At 49.5% G+C, this 27,297-nt stretch overlaps 2 protein-coding genes across 7 annotated transcripts in view; one reads left to right on the forward strand and one right to left on the reverse strand.

Annotated features, from left to right (window-relative positions):
- LOC104637921 (rho GTPase-activating protein 7-like) overlaps positions 1-7,307 on the forward strand; it is a 51,668-nt gene extending 44,361 nt beyond the window's left edge. For all 4 annotated transcript variants that reach the window (XM_075766767.1, XM_075766768.1, XM_075766769.1 and 1 more), the window contains 5 exons: positions 360-558; positions 2,266-2,485; positions 4,306-4,420; positions 4,858-6,049; positions 7,129-7,307. In XM_075766767.1, coding sequence (XP_075622882.1) covers positions 360-558; positions 2,266-2,485; positions 4,306-4,420; positions 4,858-4,875 — 552 coding nt within the window. In that variant the 3' untranslated portion in view covers positions 4,876-6,049; positions 7,129-7,307. The remainder of the gene's footprint in view (positions 1-359; positions 559-2,265; positions 2,486-4,305; positions 4,421-4,857; positions 6,050-7,128) is intronic.
- Positions 7,308-7,675: 368 nt separating this feature from the next.
- Positions 7,676-26,482, reverse strand: RARS1 (arginyl-tRNA synthetase 1). Of its 3 annotated transcripts, XM_075766773.1 has the most exons (16): positions 26,374-26,443; positions 24,815-24,914; positions 20,835-20,969; positions 20,133-20,321; positions 16,365-16,476; positions 15,252-15,352; positions 14,649-14,770; positions 14,204-14,324; positions 13,760-13,889; positions 13,325-13,429; positions 12,092-12,270; positions 11,449-11,558; positions 10,504-10,609; positions 9,098-9,270; positions 8,193-8,440; positions 7,676-7,823 (listed from the first exon to the last, which is right to left on the reverse strand). In XM_075766773.1, the coding sequence occupies exons 4-16, from the start codon at positions 20,283-20,285 to the stop codon at positions 7,714-7,716; spliced, it is 1,770 nt and encodes a 589-aa protein (XP_075622888.1). In that variant the 5' UTR covers positions 20,286-20,321; positions 20,835-20,969; positions 24,815-24,914; positions 26,374-26,443; the 3' UTR covers positions 7,676-7,713. The 3 variants fall into 3 exon arrangements, with proteins under 3 accessions (XP_075622888.1, XP_075622886.1, XP_075622885.1); XM_075766771.1 differs by lacking the exon at positions 24,815-24,914 and having other exon boundaries at positions 26,374-26,482; XM_075766770.1 differs by lacking the exons at positions 24,815-24,914; positions 26,374-26,443 and adding an exon at positions 23,086-23,148.
- Positions 26,483-27,297: the final 815 nt, after the last annotated feature.

Raw genomic sequence — 27,297 nt, forward strand, 5'->3', positions numbered from 1 at the left:
CTAGAACCTTGCAGTTCTAATGCGTGAACGCAGCCCGCTCAGGCACACTCACAGATGCCAATAGCAATGACTTTAAAAGTCAAAACCAGTGAGTTTGCATTAAATGAAAACTAAGCAAACAAACATGAAAATTGTCTTTCCCATGAAAACGTCTTTCACAGCTGGTTGTGTGGGCATCAGTCATGGTTTGCCTGGGAGGAATATCCGTGCTGCTCCAATGATATGAAAATATTTTGGCGTTAGATCCCACTACCATAGGGTCTCAGCTATTGAAAGGAGAGTGAAGGATCAATTATTTGTCAGAGGTTTGATTCCTGATGACTCCTCTCTCTGTCTTTAATATTTTCTTTTGCCTGCAGGTTGGCCTGTTCCGAAAATCCGGTGTTAAATCCAGGATTCTGTCTTTAAGAGAAATGAATGAAACCAGCCCAAACAACGTATGTTACGAGGGGCAGTCAGCATTTGATGTGGCAGATCTGGTGAAGCAGTATTTCCGAGACCTTCCCGAGCCTATATTTACTAGCAGGCTCTGTGAATCCTTCCTCCACATCTACCAATGTAGGTCACAAAAGCTGTGTTCTCCAAATCCTTGAATATCTTAATACTCAGCTGTGCCAGGCAGTGGCCAGACTAGTGCCGTGTCCCCTTGTAGTCAGAGGAGACAAGTCAGGCAGGACGTTTCTGCAAAGACGAGTTCATTCATTGTGGCTCTGGGCTGAGGAGCTTCCCGTCTGCACCCCATGGGCCAGCTATTCTCTAACATTGTGTCTTTCCTGTTCTTTGAAGGGTGACTGTAAGAACATATGTTGTTGCAGCCCTCCTAAACTGTGTTTTTAACCAGTCAGTTCCATATGCAAAATTAAGAAAGAATCTAGTTCCCTTGTTCATGGTATGAAGTAGCTCCTTGTGCAAGAAGTCATGTTATATGGATGAAAGTTCTTCATTAAGGTGCCTGAGCACGGTTGCTGTGAAACAGCAGCTTCGCCTGGAAACACCAGCAACTTTCTGCCTGTGCTCTCACTGTTACTGTCCCTGAGACTCAACCTGGAAAAGAAGGAAATGTGAAGCTGAAATCTAGCACTGAATATAGTGTTAAACAGGTTCCATCTCCAGTACTTTGCCCTCAAGGAATTCACTTTCAAAAAGCAGCTGGGTTGGGGAAGGAACTTGCTGTAGGGGCTTATGATGATGTTGCTACAGGCAAGTCTCTTCTTTTGAGAAAAGGTTTTGAAAGTCAAAGTACAAGATCTCTGAGTGGACTGGTTTTCAGCCTCTTTTAGGTGATTTACTGACATGAGTACAGGAGCTGCTGCTGTCCTGTGTATGGTTTGTGAAAATTCGGTTGGGTTTTATTTTTTTAACCTGTCAGGCTTTTAGAATTTTGTCCGAAAACAATTTATTTGTTTGAAGCAAGTTTCGGTTTTGCATCCACAAATCCTTTTTGTAAGGAGGTCCACAATTCCTATGTCCGATGGACGTAGAACCATATTCTTCCATTTATTATAACCTGGCCACTGCCCCCCACCTGTCTCTTGTTTTGGGATGGAAACAGCAAAAAGTGACTGAATTCCACTCACCCATCTTGTGCCACGTGTGACTTGAGCAAGTGCCCAGATTAAATTACCATCTTTTGGAGATAAGAAATGTACTGCTTTCACCAAGAAGCATGTTTTGTGTGCTTCTACTTGAAGGGAAAGAGAAGAGATCTTCTACCCTTTGTAGTGGTGTAAATTGGAGAAATCCTCATGCCAGGGGCTGCGTGGCAGGTTGAACCACAGCTACTGCCCTGCAGCAGCTGTTTGGGCACAGGCTCACTGGCTCTTGGAGTGAATTAAAACCTGTTGGCAAAGCATTGTTCTCTGAATTGAATTATCTGAGAGCATCTGTTCTCCTCATGCCTGAAGCTGAAAGGAAAAGAGAGCAGAGTAGCTATCATCATTACTTCTAAAGTAATATTTTATGGGACACAAGCCCGTATTTGGATTGTAACCAGAGCCGGTTCAGGATAAGTTCATTAGCATGGTGTTCAAGCTAAAGTGCAAGTCAAGCGCCAGCATCACTAGGTGTGACCGTGCATCTTGGCAGGCAACAGGAGCAAACTCCTGGTGTGATGTGACTGTGCTAATGGCCTTTGCCTTGCCTGTAGCGAGGTGGAGTGACAGGAAAATGGATGAACCTCCAGTTTCGATGGCCTGCTTGGGACTGTGTTGATGGATGCTTCCTCTGCAAGGCAGGTGTGATTTGCATCGTTTTTTCTGTTTTCAGACGTGCCGAAGGATCAGCAGTTTCAGGCTGTCCAGGCTGCTATTCTCCTTCTCCCAAAGGAAAACCGAGAAGCTTTGAAAATCCTCCTGTTCTTCCTGCGAGATGTGGTTGCTTTTGTTGAGGAAAACCAGATGACCCCAACCAACATTGCTGTCTGTCTTGCACCCTCTTTGTTTCACCTCAACACCCTGAGACGGGATAGTTCCTCCTCCTCCACTAGGTAGTAGCACCTTAACACTGGAATTGCTGCTGTCCGTAGTGGTCTTTGCTGGAACAACGCTTTCTGTAGCTGGCCTAGGATCAGTGTCTGCTTTTAGGGGAGAAATAGCGTACGTGTCTTGGGGTTTGTCTCAAATATGGTTGTTCGGGTCCATCAGGAGCTGACCACAGCGCGTGCAGCGATGCAGCAGCTCATTGTCCAGTGCAGAGAGCAATGGTAAGGCCCCGTTGTCACGCTCCTGACCGGTCTACCAGCGAGCTAGCCTGCCTCCCTCACGACTGCTGCGCTCTGCGGTTGCCCACAGGTCCAGCTGCCCTGGAATCCAGCATGCGGCCCGCTGCTTGCATTAAGGTGGTGCTGGCCATTGGAAGCTCCTGCGCGGGCACCCTAAGCCCAGGTGCAGGTTTAAGGCCCTGCGGATAGCTGGCAGACTGCAGCGGCTGCTGGCACTGGTTCTGCTGAGGATAAGGGGATCATTCCTGCCAAACCAAGCCACAGGGATTCTGTAAATTTATCTTAATAAGTAAAAGTATCTGGGTTGCATAACATCCCGTTTGTACGTGCAGGGAGGAAGGTGCCCTTGGGCCAAAGTAGACAAATCATCTCTGAGAGCATTCATGTCTTATCTGGTCTCCTGAGGCAGGGCTGTTTGCTTTACTCCGTGCTCCCGCGCATGGACAGACACGTATCGGGGTAGCAAAGGACAGCTGACTGACGGAAACGTGCACCCACCAGAGCAGCGAGCTCATCACCTCACTTGGGGATCTCAAGATGAGGACTAGTTCCAAAGCAGAAGCCGTCAGACGTGCTATGGCATCTTTCAGGGCAATAACGCGGGCTCTGGATAGCACAGAGAGGGGAAAGAAAACACTAAGGACTTTCCTTTTGAGCAGCACAAAACATCTGAGAATGCTGAAGCAGAAGCCTAGGGCTGCCCAGCTCTCCCTGCGCTGAGCCGGCACGTGCTAAGGGAGCGTGCGGTCATTGCGAGGGCAGCCGGGGATGCGATGGAGCTGTCATCCTGCCTGCACTGCCGTTGTGTTTGCGCTCCTGGGAGTCATACTGTGAGAGTTGTACCTCTTTGGTTTACACGAACATTGCCCTGAAATACTAGGACCAAAAATAGAAATGGAGTTTTCTCTTTGTTGTCACTGTTTAGAAGCCTGGATGCTTTGAAGCTTTAACTTTTTTGTAACTGGGCATTAATGCCGCGGTGCAGGGTTCCGACTTCAAAGGGTAGAAGCTGACAGGTCTGACTTTGAGGAGCAGCGCTGAGGACTCTTATCTTCCACTCAATTTTCAAGCCATTTGGCAGGAATGCACATAGATAAAAGTATCAGAAGCCAGGACTAATGATGTAATATAATGATTTTGAATTAAAAGAGGAGACTGTTTTTGAACGTGTTTGGTGTGGTTTGGGCCAAAGAATTTAAAAGGTTCTGCATAGGCTTTGCAGGGTATCAAAGGAGCTTGACATTTGAAGGCTACACACAAATCAGTTTGGGGTCATTGCTGTCTTCGGCCAAGCGTGTGATGCGTTTGGGGAACACGAAGCCTTGACTTGCCTTTCTTGGGCATACGTTACTGCAGGTCTGTACCGCCCCGGGCGCTTTCGGGGGTGCTGGGAGGGAATGCAGGCTACGGACCTTGCTGCAGTAACATAACACGAGCCCCTCCGTACCACGTAAGGAGTCTTCAGCACAGGGTGGTTTTGCTGCTGGTTTCCAGCCTCCAGGCAGGCCAGCTGAGTAGGCACCGTGTACTTGTGGGTCACAGCATCTTGCTCACACAGCCTTCCTTTCACCTTCTCCTCTCCCTAGATCCAGTCAGAGGAAGTGCAGCTTGGGGAAGCCAGACCAGAGAGAGCTGAGTGAGAACCTGGCAGCAACGCAGGGCTTGGCCCACATGATAATGGAGTGCAACAGACTCTTCCAGGTACGTCACTTGCTGTAGCAAAGCAAAAGCCCTGAGCAGCGTGGCCTGCTTGGAGCAGCAGTTTGGGCCAGAGCCCTGCAGAGGTTCGGGCCAGCCCTGTGACGGGTGTGAGTCCTGCTGACTCCAGTATGGAGAAAAGTAACGACGTTGCAGATTTGAGCACAACTATTTGTAAGAGCTGTAAGAGCATTCCTCCATTTCCCCCTCCATCCCCCAACTGCTATGGGGGTTTGAGTCCCTGGGCTTGGGGCCAACTTAGCAAGTACCTGCGGGGCAGAGGCTGCCATGTGCTCTTGTGGGGAGGCCAGGACCAACCATCCCTTCTTGTGGGAGCGGGCTGAAGCTGAGGTTTTGCTGCTGGGGCTTGGCCAGAGCAACAGCCCTGCCTGTGCCTGGCCGTGGACCCTAGTAATCTGGACCCGGACCTTGACCCACAGACTGACTTCCCGGCTTGACCTTGGCCTTTCCTCGTCATTATGGACTTGCCTGGCGATCACTAGACTGTGGCTGACCCTGGTTGCTGTCACTGGACCTGACCTCCCTTGCTGACTCACCTTCCTGGCTCAACCTCGGACCTCATCACCATGGATGTGTCTGATGATCTGGACTCTTGGCTGACCCTGGCTGCCATCCCTGGCCCGGCTCAGGTACTGTGGGACCGGGCGGCTGCCCTGCCAGCCCTGTTATCCCACTTGTTTCCCGGCCCCTTTCCCTCGGGGGGCCGCCAGCCCTTGGAGCACGCGACAGCTCGGGCCTTCTCGCGCTCTGCTCCAGCACCAGGGCTGGGCAGGGGCTGCTGTCCCATGGCTCCTCTGAACTGACACATGGCCCTGCGACAGGGGTCCCCCAGCACTGACCCCCCCCAACCAGCTCCTTGCTTCTGAGTGACACCTGCCACCCCCAGCCCAGCCCGGGGCCTGATCTCCCCAGGGCATCAGTCCCCAACCTGGCCAGGGCTCCTAAGCAACCCCCTCCACCCCTAGCCCGACCGTGGGTCCCATTTCCTCAGCGGTGGTCTGAACCCAGCCCAGCCCTGAAGCCCCTTGGGGTGCCCTGATGCCCCGCACCCTACAGTCAGCCCTGGTGACATGGAAGCTGGCCCCATCCCTGGCTGCATGGCCCCCCGAAATAGCCCTACAGGGACTCTGAGCTGCCCTCGGACCTGTGGACATCCTGCATGCCCCTGCTACGACCAGATGCTGTCTGGTCACACCGCTGACGCCAGACCTGTGAGCTGTGGGGCTGTCCCGCACCGAGGGGTGCCGGGGCCCCACTGGTGTGCCACCTGCCCTGCCAGGGGAGGGCTCTGGTGCTGGCACCCAGGGACCGCCTGGAGAGGGCTGTCCCCCTTCTGCTGGTCACCACAAGGAGATGCAGCTGGCAGCTCTGCGATGCGGCCTCAGCCATGCCCATGCTTGGACACGCACCAGCTGCTCTGGACCCAGACCTGGACCCTGACGCTTGGCCCTGCCTGGTCACCGTGGCCATCGCTGGACTGTGGCTGACGCTGTCACCACTACCGAACGTGACCCTGCCTGGCATGGCCTCGGCACTGATGGATGCACCTGTGACCAGGACTCTTGGTTGGTCACCACTGCCGTTCCCAGGCCTGCCCTGCGTCTCCCTCAGGTACGGTGGGACGCTGAGGCACTGCCCAGCCCTTTCCTGTGGTACCATGCTCAGCCCCTGCCTGGCCCCTGCTGCTCCCTGACCACTGCGGGTGCTCCAGAGGGCCTGGCCTCCTGCCCGCGCCTGGCCCAGTCTTGGGAGGAGGGAGGGCACGGCCACGGCGTGGGTGCGTGCGCAGGAGATGGTCAGGCAGCCCTGCCTGCGGTCGGGGCAGTTGGTGACGTGCCCCCCACACATATGGCAGTCATGCCGCTGCCAGTGCGGCACCAGAGCTAGGTCTGGTTTTGTTCATAGGCAGGGTTCGGACGGCCCTCGGGGGTGCGTGTTTGCACAGGTGGGTGCTTGCTTCAGTGCCAGAGCCATGCCCATCAGGTGCTAGGTACTGTCCAGCTGTCACAGCTGAGCCCTCACCCCCACTGTCCGTATGGGAAAGAACCCCGGACATCAGCTAAGTAGATACATGGATCTTCTGTATCTATATAGATATATATGTACATACACACACACACACACACACACACACACGTACATCAGCAAGCACCTAAATCAAGTGCAACACCTACTCTCTAATGGTAGCAAAGCCTCTTTTCCGTGCTGCTTTACCTCGCGCAGCAGAGCTTCCAACAAATCCCAAAGCCATGGCCCACTGCCTTGGAGTCGGCCTCGTGGTTACTTGAGATCGATACGCACCCAGCAAAGAGGTTTGCAGGCTCTGTAGGGATTCAAAACATTGCTGCTGCAGGGAAAGGCATTTCCCTTGTGTCATCCTCTGAGGGAATGTAGTTGAGCTGCTCCTCCCCTGGGCTTCCTGCTCCTCCAGGTAAAACCGCTGCCTGCCTGCAGCTGGTGCTGCTCCCACAGCATGCAGCCAACACTGCTGTCCTCCAGCGGCACTCGGGAAGCCACCCCTTTCTGAGCGCTGCTACAGGCCATCTGCACACGGCAGTCTGGGTTTGCTTGTAGGCGTACGCCCCACAGCCTGTACTCCATTGTCCTCCTAAGTGTATGTTGTTTCACACCTCCCTGGTGTGTTACATTAAAGTTCAGTCCTTGAGTGTGACGTTTGATCTCTTTTGCAGGTACCTACCTGACTGTTGCCTTGATCAACTTCCATGAGACGAGCATCCTGAGTGCCAGGGCCTCCCCACTGCCGGGCTGGGCTGAGACTGCCTGGCTCCCTCGAGAGCTCTGTGCTCTGCCGAGGGATGCCAGAGATGACATCAAAAGCTGGGTGACCTGCTCACACCTGGTAAATAAGGTACAGAGGATGGTGGGAATCATCAGAGTAAGGTTGTTGTACTGTGCTTGGAGGGCTTCCTGGAAGTGCTCAAGGGTGTTCTGAGTTCTCAGGCCTTAAACTCTGCAGACTGAAGCAGAGGAGCCCTGGGCACAGGCCTGAGGGGTTTTGTTCCTGCACAGAGAATTTCTGGGTTGTGCCCATGGCCCCTCCTGTCTGCCTCTGGACCTGCGGCTTCTGAAGCTTGTTCCCGCGTTACTCCGTCCCTCCCTCCCCTTACTTCCTCCTTGCCTTTCATTCCTTCCTTCCCTTCTCTCCTAAGGGGGTGCTGCTCCCCTACAGCACCTTTCCTCACCACAGCCCTGCCCCAACAGACAGACACACCTCCAGTTATTTAGTCCCTTTATTGTCACCCTACAGGGTACAGCTACATCCTTTGCACAGGCTTAATCCCCAGGATGTCGAATCCTTTGGCCATCACAGTGGCAGTGGCTTCGCACAGCAGCAGCCTCCACATGTTCACCTTCACGATCTGGCCTGCAGAACACCAACACAGGAGCTGGACCAGCTGCTCAGAACAACTAACGCCGCCTTCCCCAGGGGACCCCCATCAGCCCACCTCCTGGCCCTGGGCACACCGAGCCCCCTCCCGTTCTCCCCAAGCCAGGCAGACTGATCAGCCCTCGTGCTGCCAGGTGCCTGGTTGCTCGCAACTCTCTACTCAGTCTGCTCACAGGCAGATGACACAGGCTGTGCCAGCCATCTTCAGCCCTCCCACACGGACACTTGGTCTGCAGCAGCAGGGTGCGTGTCAACAGCCTTCCCAGCACGGGGAAACACCCTGCAGATCGCCTGTATTGCGGTATGTGACACAGGCACATGCAGCAGCCCTAGGCCAACACTCACCACTCTGCCTGTCCTTCTCAACACAGTAGCAGTTGTCGTAGAACTCAGTGAAGGTAGTGGCCAGCTCATAAAGGTAGTCGCAGAGTGTGTGCAACAACAAGTCCTCCAGGATCTTCTGCAGGATCTCAGGGAACCTCAGGATGCACTTGCCCAGTTTCCACTCCTTCTCATGGTCAAGGATGAGCACCTCCTCCCTGGCTGCCTTCCGCAGCATCTGCTCGTCAATATTGGCCAGGCGAGCAATAGCCCTGAAACGACCCAAAACACATTCTACTTGCGAGGGTCCCACTACTCAACCTCCTCGGGGCCAGCCTGCAGTTGGTCACCTGTCTGGCCTGTCTCTGGGCTAGCACAGGCCACCTGCTGTCTCCTTGTTTGCCCAGCCCCAGGTTACCAGGCCAGAAGAGAGCAATCAGCCCTGGGAATGTGCAGGGACCTGCTGCCCTCGGAGCAGTCCAGAGGAATAAGGAGGGATGTGTTCTGAGCACATGTGTCGGCAAGGGCAGCTGGTCCTGCCAAGCAAGCCAGGGTTCAGGGTGCCAGGAAAACTCTGTGGGGTACGGCAATACCTGAGGTGAGCAGCTGCTGGAACACAGCCTGGCTCCTCTGCCATCGCCTAAATCCTCTAATGGAAATACCAGAAACTCCCACAGTTCCCTCCCTGCTAGCTAAAAGCTGGGCACCCGTGTTGCACAGGGGAGCCCTGTTTCAGATAGCAGAGGACACCATTTCCGATGACAAAATTTTGCCTATGGCGCATACCAGTGCAGCTGGCTTCTCTTACCAATTACCCCTAACAGCACGGATGTAATTAAGTCACCCCTCTCCCCACATCTCCCTTTGCGATAAAGATGCAGAGAGCATCAGAGACCAACTCCAAGGGGCTCCCAGCACACTCAGCCTACCTAATCCGTGTGAAGGCATACAGCAAATAAGCAGCTGTATTTCCTCGGTCATCCAACATCTTGTCAAAGGAGAATACGTAATCGTTTAGTCTGTTGTGGGAGAGATCTGCATATTTAATACATCCAAAAGCGACTGACGTCTGGGCAGCTTTCAGCTCTTCTGCCGTGAGGACCTGTTGCAATTTCGAAACAAGTAACAGTCAAGAGGAAGAATGCTACGTTGGCATCACAAACCACAACACGCAGCCTCGACCACCAAGCACAGCTCAAGAGGAAAGCCCAGGCCGCTGAGGGATTTTACCCACGTGGTACGCAGTGAAAGGCTCACACCCATCTTTCCACCTCGGCGCACCAGACAACCCATACCCACCCTCACTTCTGCAACCAAACGGCACTGCAGCCCTCCCCAGGTTATGGCTGACTCCCTCTCCTTGTCAATGCCCACAGGACCTCTGTGCCACATGATGTGCTATCTGCCACACAGGTTTGATGCTCATACTGTGCTCCTGCTTCTTACAAACTGTGTGTACACATAACAAACACGTAGCCCTCCTACCCTTACAGAGCATTTTGGACAGTCCAAACACACGTAAACCCCCTCTCTGGTGGAGCAGCGCTCTGTCAGCATGGCAAAGGGCTCTGTGCCTGAGTCATATGAGCCCTTGGGAGATTTTTCAAGGTGTTTTTTTCTGTACTTCCTCATGTTCCTCTTTAAAAAGGGACCTTTCACCCGAAGCGGAGCAGCACCAAGGAGCTGCACCTCCCAATTCCACTGCCTCACACAGTGCTTGGACAGAGTTTGGCCCTTCTGTTCCATTCCATGTCCCACACTGTCCAGTTCTCTCCAGACCATGAGGATGCAAGACAGACAGAAATCTGATTAACAAAGGGCTTCCAGCAAACTCAGCCACAGCCTCCCAGGGAAAGGGTGAAGCCAAAGTCCCCTGCAGATCCCCAACCATCCATCACCAGAAGTCACCGCTAGCTCAGCAGGCCAAGGCTGCAACTTTATATTCTGCCAGCACCTCCTGCACCTTGGGGGAGTCACAGCTGTTGCCATCACACCAGGGAGACCTGATGGCACCTGCAAGGCCAGCTATCCTGCTAGGCCCAGCTCTGCTCTCCCGTCCTCAAAAACCTCTGCAGTCCCAGCCAGAGGCCAGTGTGCTGCCTGCAGCTCACATTTTCTCACTGCTACGTACTCAGGGATGTTCTTCTTTCCCTGTGACAGCACCTTGCCCAAACTGCTATCAAATAATCACACTGATTGTGTACACAACCCATGGCATTTCCTGGGCGGTTTGGCAGTGTCCATATTCTCAGCTCACATCCAGAATGCGGAAACCGTAAGTCTGTGAACAAATCTGGGAAGTTCTCAGGAAAGATAAGCAATTTGTTACAACTACCTTGTCCCGTTCCTTGTCCTTCAGCTTGTCCATAGCTCGTTTCAACCCTTCTTCCAGCAGATCTATAAGACGTACTGTATCCCCTGAACGAGTTTTGAACTTCTTCCTGAAAACACACAGCCAAAATGACGACCTGCATACGAGGCAGAACACTTCCACCCGCTGCCTAGGGTGCCATGTGTGCCCAGGCAGATCCAGGACATGCATGAGAACTTCTTGCAGGGATTTCCACTGCTCACACCTTATGGCTTATTAAAAAAGCACATGCCCACAAATTCCTTCATATTGAAGAAACTGACATCACAGAGACAGCTACAAAACTGAGAGAACACCCATGGGGTGGCGGGAGGGGTGACCAGGAAGGCTTCAACAGTCAGAACTGTCCCAGTTCCAGACATTAGGCAGGACATGATACCAGTGCCAGACCCCTGCCCAGCCCAGCAAGTCACCTTTAATTTTGAACAAACTTAGAGCAAAACCACCCAGCCTGCAATGGCACGTGACTGTCAGAGCAGACTGGTTTTGCCATACCTTCACAGAGACACAAGAACAACTCTGGAGCACAATGGCCTGGCTTGCAGACTGGGACACAAGAGGTTCTTCTCCCATCTACCATGAGGCAGGTAGAAAATAATGGAGATCATGGCCTTTACCATTGCCATCTCCCAGTATTCACATCAGCTTCCACTGCATTTCCACCAGCCATTCCCAGTGCCAAATGCCAGGCAGCAGAAGCCAGGCCCAAGGGGGAACCTGACCACTGCACCAGTGACTATGTGGATCAAGGACCATGACGCAGTTACAAATAACAAGCATGGGCCACGGTGCCTTTTTTTTTGGCATGCCACATACATACTTGTCAACAAACAAAGGCAAGTCTTCTGCATTCACTCAAACATCCTCTTCAGGGCACACACAGAGACAAAACTACAGCCAAAGACTTACTTGTCTTCTCCCAGCACCACTCCGAACGCGGCATGGGCCACTCTGGTTACTTTGGGATCATACCAGCCGATCATCTGTCCAGCTGCAAACACTGTTTGTAAATGCACCGACTGCAAGAAACAAATACCAACAACTGGTTCTCAACCCACTCCTCCAGGTACAAGTTTTCTTCCCAGCTTTATCTCCTTCACAATGAGACTTAAAATGTTTCTAGCTCCACAGACAAATTCTGCTTCAGAAGGTTCAACCCTTCAAAGAGTTTTCCTGGCTTACAGAAGCAGCAACTTTCAAATTTGCATCACTGCTCAGATACGGAGCTGACAACCTTGCATCTCCTCAGGCAAGGAGAGACCCAAGTATATAAGGAGTACAAATCTCATTCCCGACTCATCTACTGAGATTTAGGCTTCACCCACCTCCAGTGATAACTGGGTCTCTCCCTAATCAGTCAGTTCTAGGGGCTCTTCATGGAGACTGCTAGCCACCAAACTAGATTCACCATTCCACCAATAAGGACAAGAGCAAATATACCAACCCCACTAAAATCCCTACGGCGTTCTATCTATGTTACTGTTGCATCTGTCATTTGACACACTTTCTGATGATCTGTAGCAGCAGCGACAGCAGAGCTTGGCACACTCACCTGACCACTATCGACAACATAAATAAGGATATCTGCCTTCTCTTCACACAGCCTGTGTTTGAGAGCAGCTAAGTCAGATGTGTCGTATGTGTAACCTCCGTCCGATTTCATGATTGTCAACGGGACAGGGAAACCAGTGACAAACACGATCTTCCGGCCATCATCAACCTGGACATATCCTAGAAAAGCAGCGGAAAACATTCTGTGTTTTATCACATGGGGAGTTTTGTGAGCCAGCACAGGCAGAAATACTTCCCTTCCCAGATGCTACCACAAAGAAAAGGCCAAGCACTCACATCATCAAATAATTAATGGCTCAAAATATGAAAAAACCTAAATGAGAACTCCCTCGCCAACCAAGTCACATTCTGCACTGCACTTCCAGAACTCAAGACTATGCACAAGGAAGCAAATCTGTACAGATCTGGCCTTACCACAAGAGACCTAATTGGATTTAAAAATTCCTGTCACTGGCATCCAGATCCACCTTTACAATCACAAAACCAGCAGTACAAAGTACGGCATTAAAGGAAATAGAAACTCCACGGAGATGCAACAAGGACTTAGCACAAAGTCTTTCAGAGATAAGACTAGTCAGAACACTTCAGATGGTGAGGCTCAAGAACTGCCAAATCCAGATAGGAATACATAAAACCAGAAACTTGTTATACTCCATTTGGCTTCTTGCTAGTCTCAAAGTCAACAGGATCCAAAAATGCCACTGCCTTCGCAGAGATTTCTCAAAGTTCCCATACAGTCACAACACTAAGACTGGGAAGTCTTTCATGTATCATAGAATCATTGAATAGTTTGGGTTGGAAATGACCTTTAAAGATCGTTGAAGTTGAACCCCCCTGCAGTAAGCAGGGACATCTTCAACTAGATCAGGTTGCTCAGAGCCCCAACCAACCCCACCTTGAGTGTTTCCAGGGATGGGGCATCTACCACCTCTCTGCGCAACCTGTGCCAGCGTTCCACCACCCTCGTTGTAAAAATTTTCTTCCTTATATCTAGTCTGAATCTCCCCTGTTTTAGTTTAAACCCATTACTCCTTGTCCTATCGCTACAGGCCCTGCTAAAAAGTCTGTCCCCATCTGTGGCTGAGAAAAAGAACAAGGGTGGGGAATATGCAACTTCAAAAACATCAGTCCTAAGCCTTGCTGAATAGGAGTGAGGTTACCACACTCATCCTGACAGCTGCAGAATTTCTGACTCCAAGACCAAAAGCCTCACCTTTATCTTCAAATTCTTTCACGATGTCTTTCATCATCTCATGGTAGAACGATTCACCTCTCTCTATAAGTGTGATGTCCAAGCAGTTGTAGATTTTCTGGAACTCTTGAGGAGGGAAAGAGAACAAAATACTTCCATTAAATGCACGCAGTGGGAATTAGTGGCGTATGTTTACCAATGAGCACAGCAAGTCCCTAAAGGCATTTTCCATCTCTTGGTGAAGCCATCAGACTGGGACTCAGGAGACAAAAGATTTGGCTGAAAGCCTCCACAGACAGCCCAGTACTTTGGTCGTATCTGCTTTTTTCTTTAAGCTTCCCATAGCAGTGTGGCAGTGATTTTCAAAGGAAAACTAGAGGATGGACTCGGACATAAAGGCGAGGAAAGCTACACTGTTCTACTGCTGAGACACGATTCCGAATCTGGCAAAGTCACCTTTCCGCGACACGTCACAGATCAGTTCCCATGCTTTAATGAAGTCTGGGTTTTTGCTCTGCAGCAGCACCACACATTGGTAGGCACGTTTCTTAAACTCCTCCTCTGTGTCAAACCTCCTCTTGGATTCCTACGGTAAAACACACCACATGAAACAGCATCTCTTTCTCCCCTGAAGCAAGCTAACATGCATAACAGGCTCTCCAAGTGTACCTGTCTCAAAAGACAGAGAGGCAGCGTGCCTACAAAGTCCTTTAATCATAGCCCATACAGACAACTCAGTATCAGATACTGCAGTTCTTTTCCCAGTGGCAGGTTGTTGCAATAATCTATTAACAGTGATTCAATTCTTTTGTTTCTCCAAGACTATGCTGCAATTTGTAAAGCTCCTCAATCTGCTTTTCAGATGTTGACATAAATATCACACTTATTTGCTACAAATACCTTGTAAAAAGCTTGGAGATCTCCAATGGGAGGAGAAACAGTTAAGTAATCTGGAAATTTGTCTTGGAGGTGAGCAATGAGCATTCCAAACTGGGTGCCCCAATCTCCTAAATGGTTTAACCTTGAAGCAATCGAAAAGCACAGTAATTATGATTTCTCAAACATATGCTTTAAAATACACGTATTTAAAAATATATATTCTAGAAGAAGAAACACAAATAATATTGGAAACCAAAACCAGGCAAGCCCCCCTCAATTTCACTGCAATGAAGCTGCCGGCCACCTTGATTCCTAACTCTGCAACACTTGCTCAGCTTAGTATCTTACTATACATAAAGGATTATTTGTTACGTGCTTATTAAAAAAAGACCAATGTAGACCAAAGCATAGAGATAGGTATAAATTCAGCCAAACAAGCCCACCCCACCCAAAAGTTGGCTCTCACCTCAAAACATCATAACCTGCAAATTCAAACAGGCGGCACATACTTTCTCCAATGATGGTAGACCGCAGGTGGCCAACATGCATCTCCTTTGCAATGTTAGGGGATGAAAAATCCACCACCACCTAGACACAGTACCAAAGGAAAAAACGAATAAAGAGCAGCAGTCATCAGCACACCTCATGTGTTTAATCTGGGTTTTGTTGGGGGGCAGGGGGAACAAGGCTCGCCTCCGCCGACCCTCACAGCCTTTGCTGCCAACAGCACACAGCAACAGAGGAGGCCCGGCGGGGACATCGGAGCAGGTTTCCTGCCTGTGGCTCTGCTGCATCCCCCCAGCAAAGCATCAGAGATCACTCCCAGACTGACCCTGGCACAACACGCCATCCCCAGGAAACCCTGTCCCTCACCCTCCGGAGACCACACCAGGTACATGCAGCCTACCCCATGGCCCCCAGTCTCTCAGTCCCATCCCATTTACTCCGCTCTAACAACTAGTTGACATGGACATCTGCTCAACAAACCACGTCGGGGGGAATTTCAAAGCTACCCGCAGTCCCGTTTCATCCGTATGGGAGCGGGATGCCTTTGTGCTTACTGCCATACCTTTTTCCTTTTGCCAACAGCTGGTGGTTGAACTCCATTGACCAATAAACTGCTCAGCTGCTTTGACACAAAATCCTTTCTCAAGTGGACATTGATAAAACCTTTAGAGGAGAAAACCAGCAATGAGTGCCGAGGCTGCATAAGTGCCTCAAAACCACTTTTTCTTTCCTTCTCCCTTGGATTTCTGTTTCCTTGCATCAAGGAGGAGAGCATATGAAGTTAGCTTGTCAAAACAAAATAACTTTTCAGCAACAGGACAACAAAGCTGTCACTAGTTCTGTTTCCAGATTACAAGAGTCTGTTTCGCACCACTATAACCTTTACCACAGGAGTCAGATTCTGCAAGCTACCCCACTGACCTAACTCCTTTTTGCACACTGTCACTCAAAGGTGAATTTATAAAAACATTTTTTAATGAGAAAATAAATAACCTTGCCAGCATTTGCAGAATGCAAAAACAATTTCTGCTTTGTCTCCTTTTTTTTAAACTAATATCCTAAAACGTATAGTTACACCTGGGATCCATGCTTGTCGGGCGACACTGTTTTACTTCTGCTTCACAGAGCTAATGAACGAGCTTCTGCCCAAGCACTCAAAGGGCTGTGCCATGTGATTTTTGTGTTTATGCTGCAGCCCTAAGGAATATGAGCCTTTGTATTTCTTCCTGGGTCACAAGGACAAAACAGATGCAGTAATTAATAACCTCCATGCTACTTCAGCATCTCAGTGCTGAGACAACAAGGTCTCCTCACCATGCAAACAACAGCGAGGAGGGCGTATCGATTTTTGCTGTGATTTCGTGATTGTGGCCTGACACAGATCACCAATATTGGAAGGGGAAAGGCTGGTCCCTTAAGGACCAGTGGAAAAATTGCTAATTAAAGGGCTCAGGCTTGCACTTGCCAATTCTAATACAGTGGTAGATTTTCTGCTGCTGCATGAGTCTGAGGGATACAAAGCTCACCAAGACACAAGAAGCTAATTCACCCTGTAACTGCAGTTTTAAATCGTGAAATAGTTGAACTCAGCTCAGCTTCCCTGATTACTATCCAGTATAAAACCACCCTATCAGCTTTAAAACATCCAAAGTGTGTAACCATGAAACTATCTTACCAGGACCAGCAATTTCAACCTTCTCAATGCATTCATTGGTGGGAATGTTTTTTGCTATTTTCTCAGCAATTTCTCTTGGACTAACCTTCTGTTCCTTGGTTTTGAGCAGTATCTGAAACACAACAAGAAGATCAAGTAAAATTCAATCCTCCAAAACATTCTACAGAGTGAACTAGAAAGAACAGACACTGCGGCATTGAAAGATCCTCACGATCCTTTAGCTTCACAAGGCAAAGACACACACAAAGAAAAACATCTTTAGTAAATTTTACAGATTAGATCAGCTCTTTCCATACAGCAGAAGTCTAATTAGACCCAACACGTTCACTCCCTTCTGCTAAGGGCAATTAAAGGGTAGTCCCTGTGTCAGAAGAAAATCTTCCAGGCTATTTTTCAAAACCTGTGGTTTGGCAAATTTGTATTTCTCTAAGCTAGTAAAAGGGACAAACTCTTTAAAAATCAACATAGCTGGCACAGGCCTTCACAGTGCTTCAAAATGCTGTCCATCAGTCTCAGGGGGATCCTCGGCTCTGCCATCATTCAGATTTAAGTTTTGAACTGTGCCTACAGTGGATACTGAGTGTGGTTTCAGAGCAAGCCTGCCGATTTCTGATTAAAAGCAACCAAAGCAAATTTCCTTCAGTCCTACCTCAGACTCAAACTTAATAAACAAACAAACAAACAAATAAATAGCTAAAATCTAACAACGCAAGCAACCAAAGATAATGCTAACGCTGCCCAATTTTCTTCAAAGAGCATCAGAAAAACTGCTGGTAAAGCAGGTCTCCTTTTCCCTCCAGACAGAAATGGCCCACTGTGAGGAACTTGAAAAATACAATGCAAGTTCACATACAATGATAGAATCAGAACAGTTTGGGTTGGAAGGGATCGTCAAAGATCATCTAGACCAACTCCACAAGTTCTCTGTCCGCTCCCAAAGCACCTTCTCACGTAGCTTTTTGCAATCTTAGAAAACCACATCCTTTAGGATGATTCTGTGAGCTAGCCCAACCTGGCCCTTGCGAAACACAACATTCACACTGCACAAAATTACCACAATTATTTGGTTTTGAGCACATGATTTTCCATTCTTACTGTGACGTATTTGAAAATAATGTATCACCTCCCTCCCATCAAGGCCACAAAGAGCACGTACCTCTGTCAATTCAGAATTTACACTCACTACTGCTTGTATTTGCTAACTTGCAGTCTGCTGCAAAATGTGACTTAAGTTTCAGCTTCCTGTTTAACCTGCCATACAGTTGATCATAACAGGATTCTTACAAGGTGGTAAAGGTTTAGAACGGGCAAGAAAAGAAAATCTCTGTAGCCTTTAAAGCTACTCAAAGCGCAACGTACAGGAAAAACAAACGCAAAACCAGGTTACAGGCATGTTATAGCAGATTACAGGCATGCTATCTGAATCATCCCAAACCCAGTACCGTGCTCTGTTACTCTAAGGAGCATGCAGAGCTCCTGGCTCAAACCCCAGGCATTACTATGCTAATGAGCTCCCAGGAAAACAATATGCATTTGTGAGGGCTGTTTCCACATCAGCGCATTGCAGGGAGAGGTTGCTGCCTGGCACGTACCAGTGCTGCCTGCGAGTCAGGGCACTTCCCGCTCCTCTGGCGGTGATCGGTGTTCCAGCTCTGCGTAGGGACACCTTGGGGGAGCAAGGCTCTAAGGGGAGATGTGACTCACAGTCAGGTCCCTAACAGGCAGACAGAAAGTACAAAACCTCCTGCCCTCAGCGGGAAATGACTGCACTGCATCCCCTGGCTCTGCTGTGCTGACACGCTCTGAGCGTGCTGCGTGTGTGAGCACTGCCAACCTCAGGCCCAGCTTACACGGTGTCCCTTTCCAGGGAACAAATTCTACAGCCAAGCCCAGTACTAGGAACCCTTATTCACCAGTACAGCTAACAATCTGGAACTTGAAACCCTGGCTTGAAGGCGACTGTTCAGACACTGAGTTATGTGAACAACGTTGACACAGAAGCCAGGTCTGCTCGAGAATCCCAACCGCGACTTAATTGGGGTAAAGCAGCGGTCAAAAAAATGGCAAAGCTCTGAAAGCCCGTGTCAGTGCAGTCACCCAGGGTGCTCCTCTGGCCAAAGCCCAGTCACAATATGCTAACGAGACCAAGGGAAGGCATTTATGAGGGCTGTTTCCGCCTTGGCACTTCAGACCAAGAGCCTGCTGTCTGGCACGTATCGATGCTGCCTGGGAGTCAAACTCATTGTGGCAGGACAACAGACAGAGCGGCTGCAGATGACAACCTGGGAGAGTAGAATTCCATGTGTGTTGGTGCAAATTTGATGTCAAGATTACCAGTATAATAGATTAATAATTAAAATAAATGTTGCTTCTGTTGAGATTGCAAAATAAAAGGTCTGTAATTACAAAGAGTCTGTCTATTCACTCAAAGGCATCAATGCCTTGAAAGTTTGGGCACTTTAGCACCCATGCTAGAACGCACTACATTCTTTCTCTCCCACCTCCTGGTTTTACTTCAGCACAGTCCCAGCCTACTGAGCAACTCCTGAAGTGTCTCTTATTCTATTTGGGTCCTCTTTGGCCAAATATCTTCCAGAAAGCAGCAATGCCATAATATTCACAGTAACCATTGATACTAGCCAGGTTAAAAAAGCCCCACTCCTTCCTTTGCACATGCTTAATGGGTGTTCTGTAAAGTAGAACCATTCTTCAAGTTGCCTGAAAACCTGCAAGATTAGAACATCGTAACAAGAAAAACCATGTTTCCTGCCTTCTGCTCAGTTAAAAGCAAATATAGATGCCACCAACCATAGATGTGGGGATGCCCACACAGCCAACCCTCAGCAAATGCCTGGATAACAACAGCCACTAAGACAGGAACATGAGCACAAAAAGTGTGCAGAATAGCGGACTCAAATCCATCTGAAAGAGCATTTGTCACAAAACTGAAAATGCTTAAAGGAATACAACAACCGTCAGCCAAATTCAGCTGTAACCAGGGAATTAACGAGAGACGTTTGAAACAAAGGACTCAGCTAGAGAAATATGAAGGACGGTGCCTGAGCAGTAGCCTACACCTGGTTGGACACTGTGAGAAGGCGCTTCACGCACAGCACAGCCTCTGCGCAGGCCCCAGCTCGTGGAGGGCAGTTCAGGATGCAGCAGGCAGGGACCCCTGGCCCACCCGGGCGCAGCTGCAGCACCCACACCAACAGGAGGTGTGTGCATCGAGGGGAACCTGTGCTCTCAGAGATGGGGCACGTTTGTAGCCCACCTGCCCGGTGAGAAGGGTATGTGTGCACATAACTCTGTGCAAATATTCTGGGGACACTATACTTTCCTGGTGTTACAGAAGAGCATTTAGAGATTTGCAGGTGTTTCTCAATATTTTGCAAGCGTACGGAATTGTGATTTATTGTTCTGCTGATATTAGTTCCAAACATATAGTTCACTAATTGGTATGTAATTGCACATCATTAGTAAATCAATGCAGCACTTAAATCCTGATTTGATTTAGATCCCACGACCTGAGCCATTTTTCTGTATGACACACATCTGACTCTCTCATACCTGTCATCTAAACAGAGGTTCAAAGGTCTGCTCTGTGAAGGCCAATGCTTCCCCTAAAACGCTGTTAGATACTCACTGAATTCTCAGCCCAGAGGCCTGTAACAAGCCTGAAACAGGTCCAATACTGCAACTCTCACTTAGCTTCCAACAGACAACATCCCCATTTTTTCTGCTCTTTGTAAGATCATTCATATTTACCTGCGTTATGCCCATGGCGCTGTTACACTGGTAATCCCCAAATTTGGGCTGCTGACTTGGCGTCACCACTAGTGGAGGGTTTTCTAAATCTGGGTAGGCAGCCTGAATAGCAGCTCCAAAGATCTCCTGAAGGCAGCTGTTGATATTAATCATGCTTTTTGCTGTTTTACTTCTTTCCTCTTGAAGGCTCTGAAAAATCAAAATCCAGAAGGCTAAATTCACAGCATCTGAGGAGCCGTTACATCCCATGTTTTTCCTCGGCTGCCTGGCAAAGCATGGCTGACAGATTTAGCTGACACATCTAGGCACAGGAGCAACATATACAACATTAAAAAATCATGTGATTCACGAGCTGCTTCTCCCTTTGAACGTCCCAGCACGAAGCCTTCCCCTGAATGCAGGGCTGCATTCCTCCTCACACCTTTGCCAGCGATCCTGGTAGAGAGTTCAGCTGGGCTGCCCGTTACGTGACTAGCCAAGACTTGGTGGGGTGGGCTTACTAACCTACCAAAATTTTCCATAAAGTAGGTTTCTGTTTAAGGAACCAAGAGGTATCTGATGTGCCACCAACAATTAAGGTGTCAGAATGCAGAGTGACCACGCTGTCACACATCGCTAGCTGTAACAAACTGACATCATTTATTTGGCTTGTCTTAATGAAACAAAAACATGTGCTACAGCGTTAACTCTTTATTCTCTTACCTTTCGAAGGAAATTTAGCCGATACTTAAGTTTTGCGTTTTCGTCTCGCAACACTTCCAAACTTGGTGAGACTCCCAAGCATCCAAAGTTCTTCAGTCGCTCAATTTCTGCAGTTAACAACTTGATCTCGTTTTCCTGAAAAGGAAATTAAGTTGTCACACTGTAATTCTTAAAGTGAGGGGACAGAGGGAGAGGAGCTGCAAGATTTTAGATAAGATTCTAGGCTTGCCTCATAAAAGTGGCAGCAATGACAGGTAAGTTGAGTAATTCCAAACAACTGATGTTTAAAGGTGGTTTCTACTTGTGTCAAAAAGAGGGATTCTGAAACATTCTTTAGAAAAGTCAGTGAGATGATAATCTCACCAATATCAAGACAGAGGTGCAAGAAAGACAACAGGTCATGCTAATAAAACATATTCCCAAAGTAAGCACTCTCCCCAGCTTTTTAAATCTAATACAGATGCCAAATGATTTGACTCAAAATTCCCTAAAGCCTCCTTCAGCCAGTTTCACCATCTCATAACCCACAGTTTCTCTTGCAGAGGATGAAACCACAATCACTCACACAACCCCAGCAAGCTCAAATGCCAACTGGAGACAGAACTGCCAGGAAGTATAGGGTGCTGATGCGCAGGGGAAGTCACAGAGCCATCGCTGCAGCATGCTCTCACTTCCACCTCCCCACACAACCTTTCCTTCCCTACCTCCAGCATGGCTTTGCCCTGAACACTGACATAAGGCATTCAGGGGCAATCAGGAATTTGTGGTGGACCTCTACGCTCCAAATAAAGAAACTTCCCCACACTTCCCTGGGGGGGAAGGCTTTCACAGACTTCACAGCCCAGGACAGAGGCAGATGTCTCAACAGGCAGTCTTAGCCCAACTACTGCAGTGATTTTCTGCACGCTATCCCCCAAAGAAACCAAATATCTGAAACTTCATCTCTGTTGTCTGCCTCTTGTCCTCCCCCATAATAAGCTTTGTGCCCATCAGCCACAAACCTGGCTCACAAACAGAAGGCTGGAGGCTAGTGAAAATTTAAGCGACTCAATGCTGCTATGGAGGGAGAGGCAGCTAGAAGCAGCAGTGAGCACTCCCCACCCTGGCCCACCAGCCCCCCGCCTGACTCCTGCAGGCTCTCCTCTACCAGAACTCCCACAGCAAGAGGCAGCTCAGGCTATTATCGTTTGTTGCTCTTGAAACAATCAGAATATCTAACTAAGGGAAAAAACTGGGCCATCAAATATGGTCTTATACATCCACCTGGAAAACAGCTCTCACAAATGCTGCTATAACTAACTGCAGATGCTCAAAAAAATCTAAGCTGAGCCAAAACAATCTGAAGATTGGCCTATTTGTGGACCAAGCTGAAAAATAAGTACTTTTGAGGTGATTTTTCATTTGTGCTTTAGATGCCAGCACACTTCTTTTACAGTCTCAAGGTCTCCTCTGCTACAGGAGAATAAGATGCTTCCTGCAGGTTCAGATATGAAGAAACAGGACTTTATCAAAATCTCTGGTTTGGCATTTAGCCAACTAAAATCGTTAAACAGCACAGCTGTATCTGAAAAATAACTCACTTCAAATAGCCCATTGCAGCTTTTCCTTTTGCAGCCTAGTACCTCTTTTTTTAACACAAGGCAGATGCGCCCCAAAATCAGACCGCTTTTCTCTTGCATATATACACATACCTTCCCCCATATAACCAACACAAAATATATTTCTTTATTTTCAGCTTTTCTTACTGGCCTGACCTGGTAGCATTTCATGCAACTTACAGACCCGTTTAAAACTTTTTCAGACTGAACCTCGAGTTTAAAATAGCACACGACAGATTTCACTGCATTGCTTTACAGTTGTTGCACTGTCAGTTTAAGTAAGCCTTATTGCTACAAACTGACTTAAAGGAACATCGGAGCGGTGACATGCATAACTCACCCTCCCCAAGCCTAGAATGCGCTTTAAGAAAAGCACAAAGATATGTTCTACCCTTAGTATCACATTATCTGTAAATTCTGTGTTCACCCAGTATTACCTTCTCTCTAGCAAAGCCACCAGCTTCAGGACAGGTTAGCAAGTCACGCCCTTAGGAAAGTTTTGCATTGAGGACAAACATTGTCCAGATGCAGAAATTTGCATTCTGCTTTTGAAATTAAGATCACTACGTATGCAAGCCAACAAGCAGCTCATACTTATTCCTCCTGCATTGAAAGATTCCCCCAAAGCTACAGCCACCGAGATATTTCAGTACCATTGGCAAGCTTTTCAGAAGAGAAATTCGGTTTGGATTTTCCTCCATAATCACAGATGCCTCTGGCCACCCAAGTTAAGACCTGCAGGAGGCGAGATGACCAGTATCTTACTGGAGCTTCTTTCCACACTGTTAGACTAGAAGGGAGGATGAGGAAAGACATCTATCCATGTGCACGGCCAGAACCCAGAACAAAGGTTCTCAGGAATCACCGACCCCTGGGGCAGACATCTGGCCCAAACAGCTCTTCCCACACAAATACAGGGTGACAACTACTATTATCCTCATGACTTGCATTTGGCCAGGATGTAAAAATCTCTAAAACAATGCCACAGTTCAGTACGTCTCATCTACTTCTTTCCCACAACTACACCAAAACAGTAAATTCACAGCACAGACACCTGCAGGTAAGTGGCATTCAGGCTGGTCCCATTTCAGATTTGACCAAGCCCAACCCTGTCAGCGCAGACCGGCACATTTCCTATCACGTTTTGTGCTCCTCTTCTGCAGCAAATTTCAGTAGCAGTCTTTGCGTTACTTGAGTGAGAACTGAAAGGAAAAGGTTTCACCACAGTGGTCTAGCTGCCTATCCCAATATTGCTGCTGCCATTTAAGTCTCCCTTTTTGTGCACATCAACAGCTAATACAGATTATGAAATGAACTTTTCATTCAAAACCAGCCAGCAGAAGAGCCTGAACTAAGCAATAATTACAGTGAGTTCCACAATCGATGGGGACAGCCGCACTGTGGAGTACAGCTAACAGCCCCCAAACTGGCGACAAGGGCACCCTGGTTCATGGGCCACTCAGGAGGGGAACACCACCCACGACCCTCCTCTCTCTGCTGACCAGTGATAGGACATGTGGAAATAGAAGGAAGTCACGTCAGGGGAAGTTCAGACCGGACATTAGGAAAAAGTTTTTCACTGAGAGGGTGGTAGATCACTTGAACAAGCTCCCCAGGGAAGTGGTCAGGGCCCCAAGCCTGTCAGAGTTCAAGGACCGTCTGGATGATGCTCTTAGTCAGATGGTTTAGTTTTAGGTAGTCCTGCAAGAAGCAGGGAGTTGGACTCAATTATCCTATAGGTCCCTTCCAACTTGAGATATTCCCTGATTGTATGACTCCCACACCCATAACCATGTTGCCACCCCTTATCACAGCAATCTGTGATAAACCTAATTCTGTCGCAAATCACCTACAAATGCTAGATATTATTAAAGGGATATTATAAATTCTACATTCTTTCTGAAAAACAAACTACTAAATTAAACTATACATATCCCTTGTAACTCCAAGACGAAATGGCCTCAATTTGTGCCAGAGGAGGTTTAGATTGGATATTAGGAAAAATTACTTCACCAAAAGGGTTGTCAAGCACTGGAACAGGCTGCCCAGGGAAATGCCTGACTGATCATCCCTAGAGGTATTTAAAAGACATGTAGATGTGGTTCTTAGGGACATGGTTTAGTGGTGGGCTTGGCAGTGCTGAGTTAATGGCCGGACTTGATCTTAAAGGTCTTTTCCAACCAAAGCAACTCTATGATTCCTCTCTCACAGCACCATCAAAGCGAGGAATGGAGAAAATGCCAATACACCTCTGATCTACAAAATGTATAACTGAAAAAAGGAAGGAAAAAAGCTGCCATTCAGGACATAAAGTGTCACCCCCTGGATTATTGTCCCTGCACAGCCCTGGACATATCTCAACTTGTCAGTAAAGGGTCATACCTGATGACCACCTCATGAGAAGCTGCGGGAATTACATGAGGCCATGCTGACATCTCCAAGGGCTCTTTGGTCAGCTGAGTACTAGAAATCTTCCCCTCACCTGTGAATACAAAAAAACTACAGCTTTTTCAATAGGACAAAAATCATCCTTATATTTTCCCTTAGCACATAAGAATGTCTTCCAAAGACCCAAGTGAATTTACATGAAACTTGCACAGACTCCTGTCTGTGGGCTTTAATGTGACAGAGCTTTTCTCCATCACAATGAAGGGGAAAAAAAAAGAGAATTTACATGAAACTTGCACAGACTCCTGTCTGTGGGCTTTAATGTGACAGAGCTTTTCTCCATCACAATGAAGGGGAAAAAAAAAAAAAAAAGAGAGAGAAAGTGGCCTGAGAAAGCATGGCAAAGGGGTCACAGCACCTCTCTCTCTCTCTCCCTTCCCCTCCTTCTTGCCTCCTGCATGGTTTTATCTCTGCTCGTATTCTGCCAAGCCTTCGCTGAGCTGGCTCAGTGCAGTAAATCGGCACACACTCTTTGTTGGGTTACTTTCCCAAAGAGCTAATGATTTCTGCCAGTCAGTTGACAAGGGGCTCCAGGGTATGCTGGAGCTGGCACCAGGTAGATTCAGGCTCAGTAATTCCACACGGCCTCCTTCAGCCTCCTGGAGTTAAAGAGCTGAACGCTGTCCCTTTTGCTTTGCTATGGAGTGACTGGAATTTGTTTATGGACTAAAGACCAGACAGCAGTGACGGCAAAGGGAGAACCGCCTTGCCAGAATACCCCCCATGCCCTTCCTCTCCTAGCAGCTACAAAGGAGAAATGCAAAAACAAAGGCAAAAAGGAGCTGCAGAGATTCAACAGCCAGATTTATTATCTCAGTATTTTATGGCAGCGCTTATTGAATGCTTGAATTGTGAGTAGAAAACAGCTGACAAGTTGCCTAAGAACGCGTGTGTATGACAGGCAAACCCCCCACAAGCCAAGCGCCCAGAATCTCTCAGCGGCGTGCTCCTGGGGCAACAGAGGACGAGGGAACGAGCAGCACGGGTTCAAAGCCCGCCTGGAGCCGCCTCTGCGCCGACAGGAGCCACCGGCCGGAGCGGCCCCTCCCGAGGGCAGGCCAGCCCCTGCCCCCCCGCCCGCGATCCTCGCCCGGTTACCAGAGCCGGCAGCCAGCGGATGAACGGGCAGACGCACCGGGGCGCGAACGGAACGGGCCGCACGGCCTGACGGCCTCCTGCCGCCCAGGGCCTGTGCCGAACTCGCCCGTGAGCCCTCGCCCCGGCTGAAAAGCGCCATGAGCTGAGCCACCCCCCCCCCCCGCCCCGTAACAGAGGCGCCCGGGAACGAGACGCTGCTCCCGCCCTACTTTCCGGCTCCAGAGAAACGAAAGCAGCTGAGGAAGGCGCTTGCTTTCCGCCTGTCCGCCCGAGACCGGCCCTCCGCCCCCCCTGCGCCCCCCCCCGGGCACCCCGCTCTGCCCAGAGACCCGCCTCGGGCTCCAGCTACCGCCCCCCGGGGCCCCGGGGCCCCTCAGCGCCGGCCCCGCCCGCACCTGCCGCGCCAGCCGAGCTGCGGACTGCGCCACGCGCGCCTCCATCCTCGAGCGGCCGGAAGCGGAAGCGGGGCGAACGGAAGCGGAAAGCGCAAGGGGAAGAGGCTCGAGCGCGGCGGCGGTGCCCCCGAGCGGCGGGGAGGGCTCGCGCAGCGTCCTGCGTCTGACGTCAGCGCGGCGTGGCCGTCCGCCTGCCGCGGGGCCGGTACCAGCCTTGAGGCGGCCGAAGGGCCCCGTGCTCCCGGCCTCGCCTTTAGCGCCGGGGGGGGGGGGGGCGGCGGTCTCCCGGCAGGCACGGCTCACCCCAGCCCGGGCGCACCCCGCCTTCAGGGGGACCAGCCAGCGCTGCCAGGCGTCAGGCGCTTGAGACACGTCCAGGGCCCAGGAGCGGGTGGAAAATGGACGTCTGGCGTTTGTAACCTGTCCCCTTGCTCCCCGCGCGCTGCCCGTGCCTCCCTTGCTGTGGGCACCCAGGCAGGAACCAGCACCGGTCTTTGGCACGGCCGCCTCCTGGGAAAAGGCATAAGTGGACAGAGGCAGGGAGGAACCCAACCAGTGCTGTCCCTACAGCATCTTGGGTGACAGAGCGATTGCAAGGCGTCGGGGAACCTTCCCCAGAGCCACGAGCACAGCAAGGAGAGGCTTGGCGCAAAGATGCTGTGGGACAACTGGCTCTTACCCAAGTACACGCAAAATAACATTTTCCTGTAAGAAAGCGGGGAGCAGGTCAGTCACAGCTCTAGCACCTTGCCTAAAACCCGTATTTAGAGCAAAAGGAAAAATCCCAGGAGCACCCAAGTTACTCCAGAGTACCTGATCCACCACCTGGTGGGCCTGGTCTGAAGGAGTTAGAGCAGAACACGTTAAAAGCTATAGACTTCCAGCTAGTGACAGAAAAAACAACACAATTCATGAGAAGATTCA

This window comes from Balearica regulorum, chromosome 14 (assembly GCF_011004875.1).
Source record: "Balearica regulorum gibbericeps isolate bBalReg1 chromosome 14, bBalReg1.pri, whole genome shotgun sequence".
NCBI lineage: Eukaryota > Metazoa > Chordata > Aves > Gruiformes > Gruidae > Balearica > Balearica regulorum.

Bases quoted from the DNA above. Each gene is read 5' to 3' on its own strand.
- RARS1 (XM_075766770.1), bottom strand. From the start codon at position 23,133: ATGGAGGAAAATCCAAACCGAATTTCTCTTCTGAAAAGCTTGCCAATG. The intron at 20,970-23,085 runs GTACTGAAATAT...TTTCCTTTTCAG, and splicing joins TTCTGAAAAGCTTGCCAATG to GAAAACGAGATCAAGTTGTT. The intron at 14,325-14,648 runs GTGAGAGCCAAC...GATTGCTTCAAG, and splicing joins GCAGGTTATGATGTTTTGAG to GTTAAACCATTTAGGAGATT.